Source organism: Pipistrellus kuhlii, unplaced genomic scaffold, assembly GCF_014108245.1.
Source record: "Pipistrellus kuhlii isolate mPipKuh1 unplaced genomic scaffold, mPipKuh1.p scaffold_m20_p_10, whole genome shotgun sequence".
In the NCBI taxonomy this organism is placed as follows: Eukaryota; Metazoa; Chordata; class Mammalia; order Chiroptera; family Vespertilionidae; genus Pipistrellus; species Pipistrellus kuhlii.
In genome coordinates, this window is record NW_023425405.1 from 20,974,505 (window position 1) to 20,992,841 (window position 18,337).

Below are 18,337 nucleotides of genomic sequence, written 5' to 3' on the forward strand. Positions count from 1 at the left end.
CATGCTCACTGCTGTGCTCCTGTGCCCAGTACACTCTTACCCTATCCGAATGAATGGAAATATGGTCCTAAAGTCCGTTGTATTATTCATAGACCAGTTAAGGTCCAGGGTGGGCAGTGATTTGTCTGCAGCTTTGTAGAGCGCCTAAGGAAGCTCTGAGTCCAAAAGTTGGAGCTCCCTACTCCTCCTACAGAACTCTTTCTACCACACTCATGCTGCCTTCCTAAAAAGCTAGGCCAGCCTTCCTCCTCCTTTCTCATCCAATTCCTCTTTCTCCTCCTTTCCTCTAAGTCGCTCCTGGCCTGTTTTGAACACTGTGTTGCTTTTCTGTTTCTTGTGTAGCAACACAAACTTAGAAGCTTAAAAGGACATGCATTTGTTGTGTCACACCTTCTAGGATCAGGAATTTGGAGTGCAGCCTTAGAGGACGCTCTCTGCAAGGTCTCACAGGATGCAGTTAAGATGTTGGCTAAGCTGTAGCTTCCCTGGAGCTCTGGGCATTCTTTCGAGCTCACTGGTTGTGGAAAGAATTCAGTTCTTTGCAGTTGTAGGACTAAAGTCTTACTGGCTGTCAACTGGGGGCCAGTCTCAGTATCTAGAGGCTTCCTGCAGTTTCGTACCATGTGGCAGCTGGACTGTTCAAAGCTGGCAAGAGAACCCTGTCCTCTTCTAAAACTTTAGGTGATTAAATTTGATCTTCCTCAAAAAGGAGATCACCCAGGATGATCACCTTTTTGAGGAACTCAAACTTGAATGATTTGAGATCTTAATCACATCTGCAGAAACCCTTCATCTTTGCCCTGTAATGAAAGCAAAGACATGCCATCCCATTTTATTGATAACCCCATTGCAGCTCAAGGATTATTCCAAGTGGGAGTCTTGGACCATCTTAGAATTTAGTCTTCCATAAACACATCTGTGTTAGGCCAGTCCCAGGGAAGTTTGAATATGGACAATAAATGAAGCACATTTCCTAACTCCCTATCTCTCTCCCTCTCTCCCTCCTCCCTCTCCCCTTCTCTCCCTTTCTTTTTTCCTCTCTCTCTCTTTTTCTCTCTCTCTCTTTCTTTCTTTCTTTCTTTCTTTCTTTCTTTCTTTCTTTCTTTCTTTCTTTCTTTCTTTCTTTCTTTTTTTTTTTTTTACTTGTGGACATTTTAATGAATTTCCCTCCATGTAGCTTCAAGCTACCAGGACACAGGCCCCACCAACACCCTTCATCTTCTCCTCGGCTCTTCTGCTGAAGAACTTGGCCTTCACAATGACAGGCTGCTCTGGGAGCTTTCCCTTCCCCAGAACGTTGTAGTAATCTGATCACACCACATCAATGATAGGAGCAGCTCCAGTCTTGTTCTTGGTAGCATTTACCCGTGTCTGCTCACTGACCAGGGTCCGTTTATCAAGGTTGACAGTTGGGCAGGAGCTCTGGTTCTTTAGGTGGTAATGCCTCACACCAGCTTTCCCATAGTAACCTGGGTGATCTTTGTCAAAGTTGATCCTGGGATGGTGCAAGCCACCAGCATTACTGTGCTCCCCCACCCAACCCTGGGTGTTTTCTGCGCTTGCTGATGCAGCCATGGCCATCGCTCAGGTGCCCCCAAAGTTTTTGGGTCTTCCTCAGTCTGGATGGCATGTTTATGGCCGAGTTGCAAAAGGGAGGATCTTGTGAAGTCTCCCACATTCCCTAAATTTTTGATAACTGTGCTAGTCTTTTTTTTTCTTCTCTCATTTCTTTGAGCTCATCTTCTTCCTCATTTCCTTTATCTAAGACCTTGATGTGAGATATATGCCAAGTCAAGTGTGTGAAGATTGTTATCATAAAGGGCAAGTGACTTCAAGACCCTGATTAACAAGAATGGCTTCTCTACCTAATCTATATTTTTATTATTTGGCACTTAACATTTTGGTTCTCTGATTTCTTCTCAAAACTTCCCCTACTTCTCTCTTTTCATAAGGAAATATTTTGAAAATTCCTGCATTTATTCAGCTTTAATGCTTATATGTCAAAGTTCTTTATGTGAAAATAAAATTTATTTTTATACATGAGAGCTCACATTTGGCAAGGTATGGAATCAGAATGTTTTTGATCCCGCCTTTCTTATTGGGAGGTCTTATCATATTATGTGCTGGTGTCTAGATGTTAGCCTGTGACCCTGGAGGAGGAAAGCTGGTGTCTGTTTTCCTGTTTCACATCTCTGAGTCTAAGGTCAGAGTTCATTCATCTGCATGCAAATACAGAGGGGATTATAACTTCTGAACTGTCTGTTCCTGGTCACAGCTGTTCAGCCTCTGCTTGAGGACAGTTTACAGAAGGGTAAGGCTAAATCCACGTTTTGTGGTGTGAAAATTTACCGTGAGTGTGGTGTCACCCTCAGGGGATCTGAAGCTCAGCCAGGAACCGAACACGTTCATCAGCAGAGAAGCAGGGCACCCCCTGAGCCTGCCGTGAGGGACTCCTTCCCCAGCCATGCATATTGCCACCCTAGGACTGCTGATGGTGGTGGCAGTGGCTGAATTTCTCATTGGCCTGATTGGAAATGGAGTCCTTGTGGTCTGGAGTTTTGTAGAATGGGTAAGAAAACTCAAGGAATCCTCCTACAACCTCATTGTCCTGGGCCTGGCTGGCTGCCGACTTCTCCTGCAGTGCCTAATTATGGTGGACCTAATGCTATTTTTGATTTTCAAGAACTGGGCCCGATTTCGCTTCCTCAGTATCTTCTGGGTTGTGGTCAGCCAGGCCAGCCTGTGGTTTGCCACTTTCCTCAGTGTCTTCTACTGCAAGAAGATCACAACCTTTGAACACTCTGTCTGCCTATGGCTGAAGCAGAGGGCCTATAGCCTGAGTGCCTGGTGTCTTCTGGGGTGCTTCCTGATCAATCTGATAATTATAACTAATATTGGCTTAAAGCTCCAGAGTTCTTTCCAAGGAAACAGCAGCATTCTGTACTCCCTTTCAGACTGGCAGTATCTGGATATATTACAGCTGAATGCAGGAAGTGGGTTTCCTTGCTCTGTGTTTCTAATTTCCTCTGGGATGTTAATTGTCTCTCTGTATAGACACCATAAGAAGATGAAGTTCCATACTGCTGGCCGAAATGATGCTCGAGCCAAAGCTCACATCACTGTCCTGAAGTCCTTGGTCTGCTTCCTTATACTTTACTTGGTTTACATTGTGGCCAGCCCCTACTCTATCACTTCCAACTCTTCTCCTGTTAATCTCACCACTATCTTCATCTCAGAGACACTCATGGCTGCCTATCCTTCTCTTCATTCTGTCATATTGATCATGGGGAATCCCAGGATAAAGCAGGCTTGTCAGAGAATCTTCTGGAAGACAGTGCATGCTTGGAAATCCTGAGGCTTGTGAAAGAAGTGGCCAGCCCACTAATGATTTTCTCATATCATTGATGTTTATATCTCACTCTCCTATCTTTCTCTTTCTGAAATCAATAAAACTATATTTTAAAAAATCAAACTATTTCTCTCTTGGCAATGCAAAGTACATTATTTTAATATATTATAGAAATCAATGCTTAGGTCAGGGGCTTGGGTGGAGGTGGACAAAGGGGGAAAAATTGGGGGATATCTTCAATAATTTCAACAATAAAAATTTTAACTAAAAACAAAAAGAAAAAAATCAATACTTGGGCTTTATGTTTGGTAAGAGGATGCTCTGTTCAATATATATAGTAAGTAATTTCTTTTAAAATTACATCTATAAGTTACATTTTTTTCTAATAGAGAAAATAGAGATTAGGAATAATTAATTCAGTGATTAAGAATTTTTTGAAATTTCACTATGCATTAATGTTAATTATTTTGGATAAGCTTTAAAAAAGGTGTATCCAATAATTTTCTCATTTCTTTAAGATAGCAGGCCTAGTTATCTAATAAAAAAAAGAAACAACAACAAATCATCTTTATATTTTTGAAAGGTTCTCTGAGTTGTAAAAGTCAGTTGGCCGCCATGATCTGTATTAAGCTTCAAAGTCCAAACCTGGACTGGGGCAAGACGGGTGTGAGGGGACTTGCTTCTGCTCTCAAAAAGAACACTTCTCCTTGAAGAGGTCAGGCCACATCCTCTCTGGTCATTTACCATCCACACTACCCACGCTGGCATCTCCGCAGCCTGAAGCCAGAATCTGAGCATGCGTGGCTTTGAATTGATGTAGAGTCAGCTCCATTGCAGCAGGAACTGTGCCTATTTTTGTTTTCTTCTAGGTTCCTGATGCCTAGAACACCATCTAGACCAGTGGTCGGCAAACTCATTAGTCACCAGAGCCAAATATCAACAGTACAACGATTAAAATTTCTTTTGAGAACCAAATTTTTTAAACTTAAACTATATAGGTAGGTACATTGTTATTAACTTAATTAGGGTACTCCTAAGCTGGCCTTTGCTAAAAAACTCAAGGGGCCAAAGAAACGCATGTGGCTCTTGAGCCAAAATTTGCCCACCACTCATCTAGCCCATCATAGACACTTAATAAATGTTCTAAATTATTGGTTTGCTGTGCTCACTAATCTTACAACTTCTCTTTCTCTTTATATTATAAAGAAACTGAGGCCCAGAGAGGGCCATGGCCTGCCCTGAGGTTCCCTAGAGAGCCTATGACAGTGCTGGGACCAGAACTTAGTGTCCTGACTGCTGGGCCAGGGCTCTTTCCTGGACATGCTATTTTTCTGAAGAGCTAGCTTTGCTTTCCCCTGAATCCAATCCCTCTCTCTATGTACTTTCTAAAAGCCATAAGTTTTAGCTTTCTTTAAACACCTGGCTTTAGGTTTAGTTCTAGGGGATCTGGAATCTAATGAACAATCCTTAATATACCTAATTTTTTTTTCCACTTCTTATACACCATGCTAATCTACTTTTATTAATCTATTCTCTCCAACATGTGTATTTTCCATACTGAAAGTTATGGACTGAGGTTAATTCTAGGCCCATGTGGATGCTAGTCATCAAGAGGGGAGCTGGCTCCTCTGATATCATTGTGAGTTGTGTGAGGTCAAGCAGCATCTTTTGTCTTCTGGGATAATTCACCCTTTCAAGTAGAGATACACTTCTCCATGGTTATATTTTTAGTAGCAGGATATTATGTCATGGCTATGTTTATGCTGATGTCCTTTGTGACCAACTGTTGTAAAGATAATAATAGTACCTAATTTTTTTTTAGGACATTATATTTTATCAAGTATTATTATATATAGTTCATAATTTTATTACGTCTTAATAGCAACTCTATGCAGTTAGTGATGCTAAGCCCATTTTATAGACAAAAAACCTTGGGCTGGAGTGATGATTGGCTCAAGATAATCAACTATCAACTGGTAGAAATGCAGGTAAAACAGTCCCAGAATTTTAGACTCCAAGTTCTGTTGTGTAATCCAGTAAATATTAAGTCCCTCTTATTCATATTTAGAAAAATTTATGCTAGCCTTTACCCTGTGGAATTCTCAAGTTTATGAGTATTATTAAACAGATGAAATAAGCAACTAATCTTGCAAGTTTGGTTTTGGCCTGGCAGTCAAGGTCAAATCATGACAGATGGACATTTTTAAGACTTGCTTTCCTAGGGATAAAAACTTGCATTTTCCTAATCACCTTTTGGGATTGGATTTCCTTCCTTTTCTGAACCCGATTTAGCTCATGATGGGTGTGAGGCTGCTTTGTGTTTTATCCAAGAAAACAAATCTGGAGGCAAATCTGTGCTCTTGACTTGATTCCTATGTAATTAAATCCTTTATAGTTTGCATTCTCAGAGCTGTGGCACGGCAGTTAGCTCCATGTGCACATGTATGTACATATTACTAGTATTCCTTTCTATCATGGGGTCTGATCTGTGATGATGTGGCCCACAGGAGGACTGAAAAAGATTTAAATGGTGTAGAAAGTAGAAAATGAAGTGTGACACTTGCCCATTCTACTCTCTAGTATGTCTCTGACCAAATATAGTCATATTTTACCACTTGCCTTAGTTCTTTCAGTGATTATTTTCACAACTCTAAATAAGATTTGCTTCTCTTACTTGGTTTTATCAACTTTGAAATGTAACTTCTGAATCCCATTCATCAAAGTTGGGGGAGTATATCCCTTAACCCCACTTCTGTTCCTCTCACCTAACTTTGATTAGTTTTATTTATTTGCCATTCTACCAATCATTCATTTTAAAACTTTAAGTACTATGTTTTTAAACTTTATTTATTTGAACCACAACTTATGATAGTATCTACAGAATCTGAATTATGTTGAAGGAAGTAATTGGTGCTTCAACTCCCCTACACTTCTCCCAGGACCCAATACATATGTTCAACTTCATATGAGATAATAAACTGTTGGAAGAGAATAGGCCATCTCAGAGAATCCATGGAAAGGTCAGAGTCAGTGTCCGTGTGGGAACTAAGAGGGTTTAAACCACCGAGAAGCCAACCAAGTCACTGTACAGGACTGATACTGGCACCACCCCGCACATTGCACCTGTCTGCTTTGGGCCTGGACACTGCCAGTGCCTCTGTGAATGGGTCCAAGGTCCAAAATCCTGGCCATGGGCCTCTGGTTGGCTGACTGTAGATTTCTCTCCTGCTCTAGTGGACAGTCCTGGAGAGAGGACAAGTCTGATTCCCCTTCAGCTTCTGAATTATGTATTTTTAAATTTGATTAAAGAAAATACTCAACAATTAGATTAAGCAGCAGATTCGACACAGCTGATGATGAATTGATGAATGGGAAGGCCAGTTCAAATAAATCTCTTAGAGGGTATTGTGAAGTAATAAAGAGATGAAACATGTAAAAGAGAAGAAAAGCTGTTTGACACAGAGAAATAACAAGGTGGGGAGGAGCAGCACCTAAATCAAAGAACTTGTTTCTTTGAGCTCTACTGGCAGAGATTCTGCCAGTGAAGGTGACAAAGTGAAAGAGGAAGAAGCACGTTACTCCAGAAAAAGCTATAAAGAAGCAAAAGACAGGTGAAACTTTAAGAGTTCTGCCATTTTCTAAGCAGAGCAGCAGCAGCAGACAGACAGGGTAACATGTCTCAGGTTGTGAAAACAAGGTATGTCAGCGCTGGGGACTTTAAAGAAAAGGCCTATCTTAGAGAATACTGGGTGGATCCAGAAGGTGAACTGAACCCAGGAAGAAAAGTGTGGGTTTTTTTTAAGTGCGTGTTTTTTTTAAGTGCTGAGCAATGGAGCCAGTGGAAGGAAAGGATTGTTAACTCTGACGATACAGTAAGAAACGGTGAAATCAGAGCCATACAAAATCTGCGCTGTTCTAGTTGTTTTTATCTGTCTTTTTACATAGGCTCCCCCTCTCCCTCCCAAACATTGTTTTCCAAGCTATTGTATGTTTGGATTGCAGAACAATTTGCAGTAATACTTTTTGTTAATGTGCTTTATTAAAAACATTCTGAGGGAAGCTAATTGTCAACTTTATTAAGGAGGATTGCTTTGTGCCCACTACCTAGTGTAAAATAAAATCAAGTAATAAAAATAAAAGAAAAAACAGGATTAATGTCTGTGTAACTGGATTCCCAGAAGGAGATGTTAAAAATGAAAAGAAGGAATAAAGTATTCGAAGAATTAATGACCAAGAATTGCACTGAGTAAATAAAGATAAACAAATGAAAAAAGCTAGATTGAAAAGGCTCACAGAGTGTGAAACAAGATGAATAAATTGGGACAGAACACTTCACTCTTATGTACATTATAGAAAAACTTAAGAATATCAAAGATTTTCTTAAGAGCTTTACAAAAGAGCAGATCCAGAATCAGAGTGACCTTCTCAGCAGACTGCAGGTCAATAGATTCTGCATTACAAATGTTTTAGTAAATGTTTTATTCTTAATTTCGAATGACACCAAGAAGAAAAGTTTAGAAATATTTTTATGCCTAAAATAAAACATCTTTGGGCTTTAAAAAGTATATATATAGTGACATATGTTCATATAGTAGAATATTATTCAGCCATAAAAAGGGAAGAAGTTCTCATATAAGCTACAACATAGATACAAATTAAAAACATAATGCTAAGTGAAAAAAAGCTTGTCATAAAAGACTATATACGTATCATATGATTTCATTTACTATATGAAAGGTCCAGAATAGGAAAATCTATGGTGATTAAAAAAAGTAGATTAGTGGTTTCCAGGGGCAAAATATAGAGAAAATGGGTAGTGATTGCTTATGTGTGTAGGGATTCTTTAGGAATCATGAAGATATTCTAAAATTAAATCATGGTGGTAATTGCTTAACTCTATATGAAAAAACAACAACACTGAATTTACACTCAAAGACATATTAAAGACATAAAGATTGTTGCAATGTTTTAAAGGTAGAACTGGCAGGATTTAGCTATAGAATGGATCTGAGATATCAGAGAGGAATCAAAAGTCATTCTGTTCCATGCCTCTGGACCTATTTTGCTTGTCAGATTATTATGTTCATTAGATTCTACTCCTAAGTAAGATCATGTGATATTTGTCTTTTTCTTACTGGCTTATTTTACTCAATATATCTTGTAGGGTGGAGGGAGATGGGAAGGTAACTTATATACCTATATGCATAACCAATAAATACAGACAGTAGTATGGTGAAGGCCAGTGTGGGGCAGAGGCTGGGAGGAGAGAGGATAAAGAGGGGTATCAGGGGACATCTGTAATACTGTCAATAACAATCATATAAAAGGCTAATAATATTGTAAAATACATTGACAATTCTATCAGACAGTTATAATTTTTTTTTCAATAGTCATACCACTTTTTAACAAATTTTCAAAATGAGGGGAAAAAAGTGATTCTAACATTTTTTGGCCTTAGTAACTTTCAGAGTCATCAGCTTATCTGGGGAAGACAGTGGGTGAAGTATATTAATCTGGGGGTAAGATTTGGAGTTTTGTTTTGGACAAGTTATATCTAAGATGTTTATTAGATATGCTGAGTAGAGAGCTGAACATATGAGACTAGAAGTCAAGGGAAATGATCAAACTGGAGATATACATTTGGGTGTTTAAAATCATAAGACTGGTATAGATTAATAAGGAAGTGAGTGTATATAGATAAAAGAAGAAGTCCAAGACTAAAACTCGGGAACTCTGATGTTGAGAGATTATAGAGATATGGTGGCATCAGTAAAGGACACTGGAAATAAGTAGCTGGTGGACAAAAGATCATGATGTCCTGGGGGCCAAGTACAGGAAGAGGAAATGACTAACTTTGTCAAATGATGCTGATAATATCAAGTAAAAGGAGAGCTGAGAACTGACCTTTAGGTTTAACAATATACAAAACATTAGTGATTTAGAATGAGCAGTTTTAGAGGGAGCTTCAGCTCCCTATTTCCTTGCTAGTTGGTGGCTGAGGGTCCTTCTAGTTTCTAGAGATTATTCACATTTCTTGCCTTGCAGCTTCCTTCTTCCATCTTCAAAGGCTACAATGTTTGGTCAGGTCCTTCTCATGCTTTGAATCTCTGTGGCCTCTTTTTCTGTTGTCACATCTCTCTGGCCAAATATTCTGCCTTCCTCTTCTACTTTGAAGGGCCTGTGTGATTACATTGGTTTACCCAGATAATCCAGAATAATCACCCCTTTTTAATGTCTATAAATGTCATAAGCACATCTGCAGAGTTGCATTTTTCCATGTAAGATACCTATTCATGGGTTCTGGGGGTTAGAGTGTGGACATTTTTATGCCTCACACAGAAGTCATTAAAGTATAGGTTGTACTTTAAACCTTCAGAATAGAAAATATTGCCCAAGGAAATGGTGTGATTGCTTCTTGTATCTTTTTTTTTTTTTTTTTTTTTTTTTTTTTTTTAGATTATTTTACCCATCCTTGTCCTATATGCCCCAATCGCTTGCGTATTTAGAATTCCAGACTTGGGATATCTGGATAGGCATTTTACCAAGTTCTCAACAAGAGGATTGGTACCCACTTTCTTGACTTTGTTAATCTCATGATCTGTGGCTAAATCCAATTTCTACCCATCCTTCACCTTCTCTCAGCCATCTCTGCCTCTTGGGCTCTACTGCTGCCCTGAGCGTATGCTCTCCTTATATGTAGGTGACTTATGCCCCTTGCTCTGGAACTGCCAGCCTCCTTTTTTACTTGATTCGTGGCTGTTGACTTTCCTGGAGTTCCGTTTTTTGCTTCCTGGCCATCCATTAGCTCTTTCCTGCTGCATACTGCAGACAGTACATTAGTGGAATCAAGCATGACTCTTTGCAGGAAAGCTTACTCCAGTACCCAGGGTCTGAGCCCAAGTGAGAGTTTCAAGCCCTTTGGATGATAAAAAGAAATAGCAGGAAAATAAAAGACAACATCTGTTGGATGCCACACAGACTCTCCTGTAATTCTGAGGGTAAGAGCATGGGATTGAGACTCTGATACCTTGGGGTTCCACTCCAGGATCTGATATCTACCAGCTATGGACAATGTTAAGTTACCACTTTAAGTCAGAATTTTTCCCATTTATAATGTGGGGGATAACCTCAAAGGTTGGTTATGAGCATTAAATGAGATAGTAGATGACCTCAAATCCAGTGTAACAAGTGCTCACTTCATCTTTTAAAAAAAATAATTTATTGTTTAAGGTATTACAAAAAGTAGTACATATATTTCTCCCCCTCACCCCCCATTGATCTCTCTTCATCTTTTTTCCAGGTTCTCCCCATCAAAAAAGAAAACATAGGCTACTTGTGTGATGCCTCCAGATATTTTTACCTGGACACTTTTATTTTGAGTCTGGAGGAAACAGCAGAGTCGGGTGTGCAGCTGGTGGGCTACAGAGCGAGTAGCGGGGTCTCATTTGTCTTTAGTGGTGTTCTCAATCCAGGATCTATATTTATAAATATTGGTATAGATGCCGACATCCCCGCCCATGAAGTGTCCGACCTCAATCCCTTGGAGCTTGTTTTTGCAGATGACAGTAGCGACAGCCACTTCCTATGAGAGATGGTGCAGAGAGAGATGGTCAGATTTCTCCCTCAAAGGAGCCCTCTAGTCCCCAACTTGGGCAAGCCCTGCCAACAAGTTGCATGCTGGGTCATCACCTGAGCACTGAATTGGGAGACAGGAAGCTCTAGACATATATCTGACATTGCTGTTATTTATTAGCCTTCTGTGATCTTGAGAAAGAGAAAAACCTCTTTAGAACTCACATGTAAAATGAGTCAAACCCCATTTATTTGAACTGTAAAGCCAGCTTCAATTTCTGAAAAGTGTAAATTATTTTTGTCAGCAATGCCCATTTTCACGTGCAGCTATGAAAATAAAAGTATTATGAACTCCAGGCCTGAAACAAAACCCTTAAATGAATAAAGACATTTGTAAGGAGAGCCCATTACTAAAGAAACAATGGGGACTTGCTGCAGCCTTATCAGATTCTCAAAAAATTTGAGAGGATGAAAACTTTCTATTTTTTTAAATATCAGGATTAAGTGGTTAACTAGACACATACATATTCATGAAAGCTAAAATAAAGGAAAGATTACCCCAAAAATTCGGCTGAACACTTTGACAAATTTCACACATAAGGAGTTCCTGTGGCTTTTTCCTTGCTCGGTTGTCTGGCAATCTTTATCAGACATCACGGGGGCCTCCAGGGTCTGCCTCAGGTCCGGGTGCCTACCTGAGGGGAGAAGGGAGAGAGAACCCTTCCTGTTCACAGCTGGTACTTAGCCCTTCCACCCTCTGGTGGTGTTCTGAGAAAAAGGAGTTCTGGTTGTGTGTTTGAGAAAAAGGAGGAGTAAGAAAAGGAGAGGAAATGATCCTGGACTTTTATGAGAGTCAATCCTGAGGATTTTGAAATAGCATTTATGTCTCTGTAAGAAGCAGAGTTTTCTTTCTACTCTGTGTCCAGGTTTGGAGGAATATGAGGTAAGTGACTCAGGTCCTCAGATGTCTCCTCTGCATATTAACGAGCCTGTATGAGAGGGAGGAGCACAACCCCTTTAATATGAATCCTGCTTCTGACAATCAGGACCCTTGTCTTGTGTGCAGTGAGATGGCCTGTGATCCAGCTGCCGAAGCCCTGAAGAGGCAGTGGGGCATCAGACATCCTGGCAAAGGAGGAGCTTTGGACTTCTAGGATAGGGGGTCTCTTTTTTCCAGACTGCTCCTGTAGTCTCTCCCTCCCCCCAATCCTCCCAATCTCCTCCCCTCTCTCCTCATCTCTACAGACATGAGTGATCTTCTTGAGGGATAATTGATGGTCTTGACTTGCTGTGAGAGGTGCACTCACCACTGTTGTCATGGCTCCAGTCCAGACCTGAAAGCAGACAGACGGTTCCTGGCCGGACGTTGCTGGTGGCAAGGGCGAGGGGCTGCACTTTGTGGCTGAAGTTGGCTGACTTGGCCAGCTTAATGAGCATGAGGTCATCCTGGGGGTAGCTATCAGTAAAGTTCCAGTAGCGGATAATATTGATGGGGCTAATGGTTTGCTCTGTCCCATCTTTGACTCTGATCCTGAAATTTCCCAGCAACACTTTCAGATTTCTGGAGGGAGAGGGTTTAGAAGTAATCACTGTCATCACCATCATCATCATTGTCATCATCATCACCATCACCACCACCACCACCACCACCACCACCACCACCACCATCACTATCACCAAAGCTGATATTGTATGTCACAGTGTGCCAGGTACTGTGCCAGGAACTTCATCTGGATTCTGGGTTACCTCATTTAATATTCCTGACAAACTAATGAATGAATTCTATTTTTAATCTCCATTTTTCAGATGAAGTCACCCTTACTCCCACAGCCAGTGGTGGAGCATTTAACTTTTATATTTTTATGTAGTGTCCTTAATGGGGAGGAGAGGTAGATTGTGCATGGACGACTTGTATGCCTACATATAAGCATAACTAATGGACACAGACAGTAGGGGAGTGAGGGCCTGTGCTGGGAGGTCAATGGGAGAAAAGGGAGACATATGTAATACTTTCAACAATAAAGAATGAAAAAACAATTGTGCACAGCACAGATATATTATTTCCCTTCTTTCCAGCGCCAACTTATCCAGTTGGGCATTTTTGTTCTGGCAGAAGTAAGAGAATGGGATCTGAATGTTGGATTGCTCCTATTTGCTTCATCAAATCCACTCCCAGCCCTACTTTGTCCTGCTCTGTACCTTTGTAACATATTGTATGTTAATTTAAATAAATGGGTTTTGGCTAGTAGGAAGCACTAGAAAATAACCAGAGGAATAAGTGTGATGTTTGGAGTATTTATCCTCCTGGTTCCTTTCCTATATGGTTGCCACAGATTGGCTGTTGGCTGTGTCTCATGACAAAAGGTTACAACTCATAAGGTGGTCTGTTTATAAAATGATTCCTTTAGCTCTCCTTTTCCTATTCCCTCCCATTCTTCTCACCCCTTTAGGTCAAGGGATATTAACTGCACCTTTGTTTGTTTTTTATTAATCCTCACAAGAGGATATTTTTTCTATTGATTTTTAGAGAGAGTGGAAGGAAGGTTGAGAGACAGAGAGAAATATCCATGTGACAGAGACACATCGATGGGTTGTCTCCTGCACGTACCCCAACCCTGGGGAAAGGGATTGAATCTGCAACAGAAGTATATGGCCCTTTACCATAATTGAACCTGCAATCCCTTTAGTTAATGGGCCGATGCTCTGTCCACTGAGCCAAACCAATTAGGGCTGCACCTTTCAAATATTAACCATAGGAGTACTGAACTATTCTTTGTGTTTTTCGTATTTCCCTTGTTCATACCTTTGCTGTTTTTTAAAAAAAATTCGCCTCAATTTATCCAGTTTGAGTGCATCATAAGTTATCTGCTGGCCCTTAACTTATCAAACACACATTGTCAGTACAAAGCTTGAGAAAACTGATGAGAGATTGAGGCATAATATCTACAACAGGGTTCTTCAATGATAGTACTATTGACATTTTGGGCTAGGTAATTATGTGCTGTGGGGGCTGTCCTGTACATTGTAGACATTTAGCAGCATACTTTCCCTGACTTCTGTTCACTAGATAGATGCCAATAGCACAGCCATCCCTACCCCCTATTCCATTGTGACAACCAAAATTATCTTTGGGCTTTGTCAAATATGCCCTGGCAGGAAAGTTGCCTCTATTTGAGAACCACTGATATAGAATGAGTAGTAGCTGTTTTGGAAGGGTGGGGATGCCCAACACTCACGGTAAGTAGCAGTGAGCTGGGGCCAGAACCCAGTTTTTTTTGATGAGGACACCCACACAGGGGTTGAAGTGAGACTTGAGGTATGCCAAATAGGGAGCATGGTCTTCTTTCTGCACAGACGAGTGAGTGCAGAAAAATGCTCCTGAGAAAACAAAATATCTTCATATATAAGACATTCTTATAACAAATAATATTGAAAGGAATATATACAGTTTTAAAGAAGTAATTGGCCAGGAAATATTTGACATTTTTTTCCTAATAAAAATGTAAATTGAAATAACATACCATTTTATATAATATTTATAATAATCATTTTTGTTTAATGTTGATAAGATTAAATCAAGGAAAGTATATTGAGAAGAACTCTCATTCACTGTTTGTAGGAATGTGAATTGATTCTTACTTTTTGAAAAATAATTTAGAAATAGGCATCAAAAATTATAAATGGTTTATCACCTGTGATCTAATAGCTCCAGCCTCAAGAATCCATTTGACTAAAATAATCAGATGTAGACAAAATTCTGAATAAATATTCTTATTTTAGCACTCTTTATAGTAGCTAAACATTGGAAACATAAATGTCCAATACAGTAATGTTGGACATTGAAATGAAAAAGTACATATACAAATGGAGCATCTTACATATTAAACTGTATAAATAATATTTATAAATATGAAAAGCAAAGGAAATACTGATAACTTTTTTCAAGTTAAAAATAATTAAATCCAGTAATTCAATAGTCTAAGAAAAGAAGCAACAAATAAACCATTTAATGCAAAAATATATAAATAAAGTCTGGAAGTAAATTCAAACTATTATCATGGAAGAGTGGGCGCAGCCTGTCCTGGGAGCCCTTGAATGGGGCATAGGAAGGGAAAACCCTAATTCTGCTCATGACCCTTTTTCTTGACTCTTTTTTGCACCCTCTACACACTCTGCATCTGCCTTACTCCATCCTACATCAACCCATGTCTTTCAGGATAGATTAGAAGGTCATGGATACATACCAACAAGGACAGTCAAATAGAAGATAAATTTCATAGCAATCTAGATCTTTCCCTGTGACGTATAGGAGAAGATCAGTAGAGTATGGAACTTTTTCAGCTCAGTCTTCTCCTTGAGAACACCTGGTAGAATCAGTGGATATGGTTAGGCATGGGGTTAGGCAATGAGATTGGAAAGCAGCTCTTGGCTTAAATGGGGACAGAAGAGGGTTCCACATAGACAGATGGAGGCTCTTCTGCACCAGGAAGGAGGGGACTATACCTCTGTTGGGGTCTTTCAGGGAAGGAAGGAAAAAGAACCTATTTCTTTAGATTTCTGGATCCAGGTTTCTCTATCTGCTGTTCCTAAAAACCCATCTGACTAAAAGTAGTTCAGCTGTCTCTGGGTAAGGGAGCTTTATACTCAGGACTTATATTCTCCATGGAGTGTCTGAGGCCAGGATTATAGGGGACAGAATTCTGCACCTTAGCTCAAGAAGACAGTGTCCCCAAATTTGCTCTGAACCCCCTAGTAGTTATTTATACTTTTCCCTCAGCCCCTCCCTTCTTTATTACATTAGATTCATCTTCCTCTGGGGTTACTGTTTCATCACTCAGTCATCACCACCAACTTAGTCTGGCCATCCTGATCAACAGTTTTGAGCTAAGAAAATCCTATATAATAAAGAGGTAATATGCAAATGATCATTACGTCATGATGGTAACAACCTAGAGCAAGAGAGTGGGGCAGCAAGCTACATGTGGCAGAAACTACAGAAGGACAGGGAAGCCAGCTGAGGCAAGTGGCAGCGAGCTACTTGCACACTGATTCATGCAGTGTCACTAGTATAGGAATAAAAAACATTCATAGAGCAGTTATTTTTACATTTGGAGAATGGTCTGAATTCTAGATTACATCAGCTATAGGATCTACTGTGTGTAGATGATAGTTAAGAAGGCAGGATCTTGAAGTGTTTTTTTTTTAACCGAATGAAAAGGTTTCTCAGCCAATTACCTGCCTCTTTCATCTTGGAATAATTGGGACTACACTTTAACAAGAAAAAGAGCAGTAATGCTGATAGTTAACACCCATTGAATGCTTACTGAATCCTAGGCACTGAACTAAGTTCTTTAGAGACATTGTTAGTAGTGATTTTATATTAAGCTACTCTAATATGATGTAAATTACACTTTTGTATCACTATAAACCTTAAAATTTTCTTAAGCCCACAATATCATTTCAATGTCACAGCTGGGGAAAGAGGAGTCAGGGCTTGGCTGATATAATTTTTTTCTGAAGCTGTAGGTTACACCTGAAACAGGGAGAATTTAATTTTTTCAAAATCACTCAGGACTGGAAAGACTAGAAGTCAAATCTGGGTCTTGCTGGATAAACACAGCTTTTCAAGAACATACTCTAGGCTGCATCTAATCAACCAGCATTCATGAATCTTGAGAAACTACACAAAGTTCTCTCACACCATGTCCCTCAAGTGTGAAATGAAAAGCAGATGTGGCACATACTTTTCTGAATCTTGCAATGAACACAGAGGTGGAGAGGGCTGCTTAAGGAAATGCAAGTGGGGCAAAAGTAGGTTTACAGTTGTGTGTACATGAAACACAGAGCTTATTCTGGTATTACTATTTATTAAGTATCATATTATTTTCCATAAGGGCAATTGTAAACCGACTTTTGCCCTACTCTGGATACTGAGGTTCCAAGACAACATGGAGTTGTGGAAGGTTTTCTGTGGTGGACTTAGTTAACATAGGTGAAAAGTTAAGAAAGAGATATACTTACTCTGAGGTTATTTCCCCCAGATATTTGGAAATATTATGGGCTAGGATGGGAGTGTGATTCCTGGTTTGGGAGTGTGAGATCTAAGAGCAGAAAAGCAGGGTCACTATCTAGGAAAAGATCTGTAAAACACAATAGATTTTCTGGGACTGGTTTGGCTCAGTGGATAGAGTGTTGGCCTGTGGACTGAAGGGTCCCAGGTTTGATTCCGGTCAAGGGCATGTACCTTGGTTGCGGGCACATCCCCAGTGGGGGGTGTGCAAGAAGCAGCTGGACGATTTTTCTCTCTCATCGATGTTTCTAACTCTTGTCCCTCTCAATTCCTCTGTGTAAAATCAATAAAATATATTTAAAAAAAAGATTTTTTCTGGAGGAGGTTAGGACTATGACCTCTCTATGAGTTTCAAATTGGCATCTCTAGCCCAGACTTCCAATCCCACGTCTTCATATGCCTCTCAGAAGCTATTGTTGCCCTCTTCCTTAGGCCCCTGACATTTAGCATATTAAAATTACACCCCTCATTTCTCCAGCCTTTCAGATTCATTTTTTTTTAAATCTGTTTTCCTTATTTTGGGAGATAAATCTACTTTCCACTTGTTTGGTTTCTCTCTTTTTCTCACCACTCAGTCCCCAAATCCTCCCTATTTTGAGGTATTCCTAAAATCCATCGATATCTTCCCATTCTCACTGTTGTCATTCTAATCTAGGTCATGTCTCCTATGAGCTAATGTATGTGACCATCCATTGTTTCCCAAATTGACTTTCTCTCTGATTCAGAATTGTTTTTTCTCTAAAATCCTAATGAGGTCATATTAGTCTTCTTAAAACTTTTCAGTAGTTCCCTTCTGCTTAAAGAATAAACCCAAGTAAGGTTTAGGGAGCGCCCTTGATCCTCATCTCATTTTGTCTTTGTCAGCCTTTCTTTTCATCCCTCTTTGATACTCCTCTCCCACTTGGCCAACCTATACACCTTTTTTATTTATTTATTATTATTATTTTTTAATATATTTATTTTATTGATTTCAGAGAGGAAGGGAAAGGGAGAGAGAGACAGAAATATCAATGATGAAAGAGAATCATCAATTGGCTGTCTCCCGCACATCCCCCACTGGAGATTGAGCCCGCAACCTGGACATGTGTCCTTGGCCAGAATCGAACCCGGGACCCTTCAGTCTGCAGGCTGACACTCTATCCACTGAGCCAAACTGACTAGGGCTTTTTTTTTTTTTTTTTTTTTTTTTTTTTTTGAGGCCTACCAAACTGAATGTGGGTTTTCTTGTTTTAATACTAATAACTTTAGCCCTTAACTCATCCTTAAGCTTATGAATCCCATTTATTTTTCTCTTTTTGTTTTAGGTTATTGATAGTTCTTAAAGCTTCTCTTTGAAAAATTAACTT

At 39.7% G+C, this 18,337-nt stretch overlaps 2 protein-coding genes and 2 pseudogenes across 3 annotated transcripts; 2 read left to right on the forward strand and 2 right to left on the reverse strand.

The window, feature by feature from the left end:
- Positions 1–1,145: 1,145 nt before the first annotated feature.
- LOC118711086 lies at positions 1,146–1,666 on the reverse strand (annotated as a pseudogene).
- Positions 1,667–2,223: 557 nt separating this feature from the next.
- On the forward strand, positions 2,224–3,355 carry TAS2R5 (taste 2 receptor member 5). The gene has a single exon (XM_036424005.2). The coding sequence runs from the start codon at positions 2,465–2,467 to the stop codon at positions 3,353–3,355; it is 891 nt and encodes a 296-aa protein (XP_036279898.1). The 5' UTR covers positions 2,224–2,464.
- A 609-nt stretch (positions 3,356–3,964) lies between these two features.
- On the forward strand, positions 3,965–7,479 carry LOC118714557 (annotated as a pseudogene).
- A 3,292-nt stretch (positions 7,480–10,771) lies between these two features.
- PRSS37 (serine protease 37) lies at positions 10,772–15,242 on the reverse strand. 2 transcript variants are annotated; one of them, XM_036424020.2, is made up of 5 exons: positions 15,166–15,242; positions 14,158–14,299; positions 12,229–12,482; positions 11,480–11,616; positions 10,772–10,931 (listed from the first exon to the last, which is right to left on the reverse strand). In XM_036424020.2, exons 1-5 carry the CDS (start codon positions 15,197–15,199, stop codon positions 10,791–10,793), a joined length of 708 nt encoding a protein of 235 aa, XP_036279913.1. In that variant the 5' UTR covers positions 15,200–15,242; the 3' UTR covers positions 10,772–10,790. The 2 variants fall into 2 exon arrangements, with proteins under 2 accessions (XP_036279913.1, XP_036279920.1); XM_036424027.2 differs by having other exon boundaries at positions 10,791–10,931; positions 12,232–12,482.
- Positions 15,243–18,337: the final 3,095 nt, after the last annotated feature.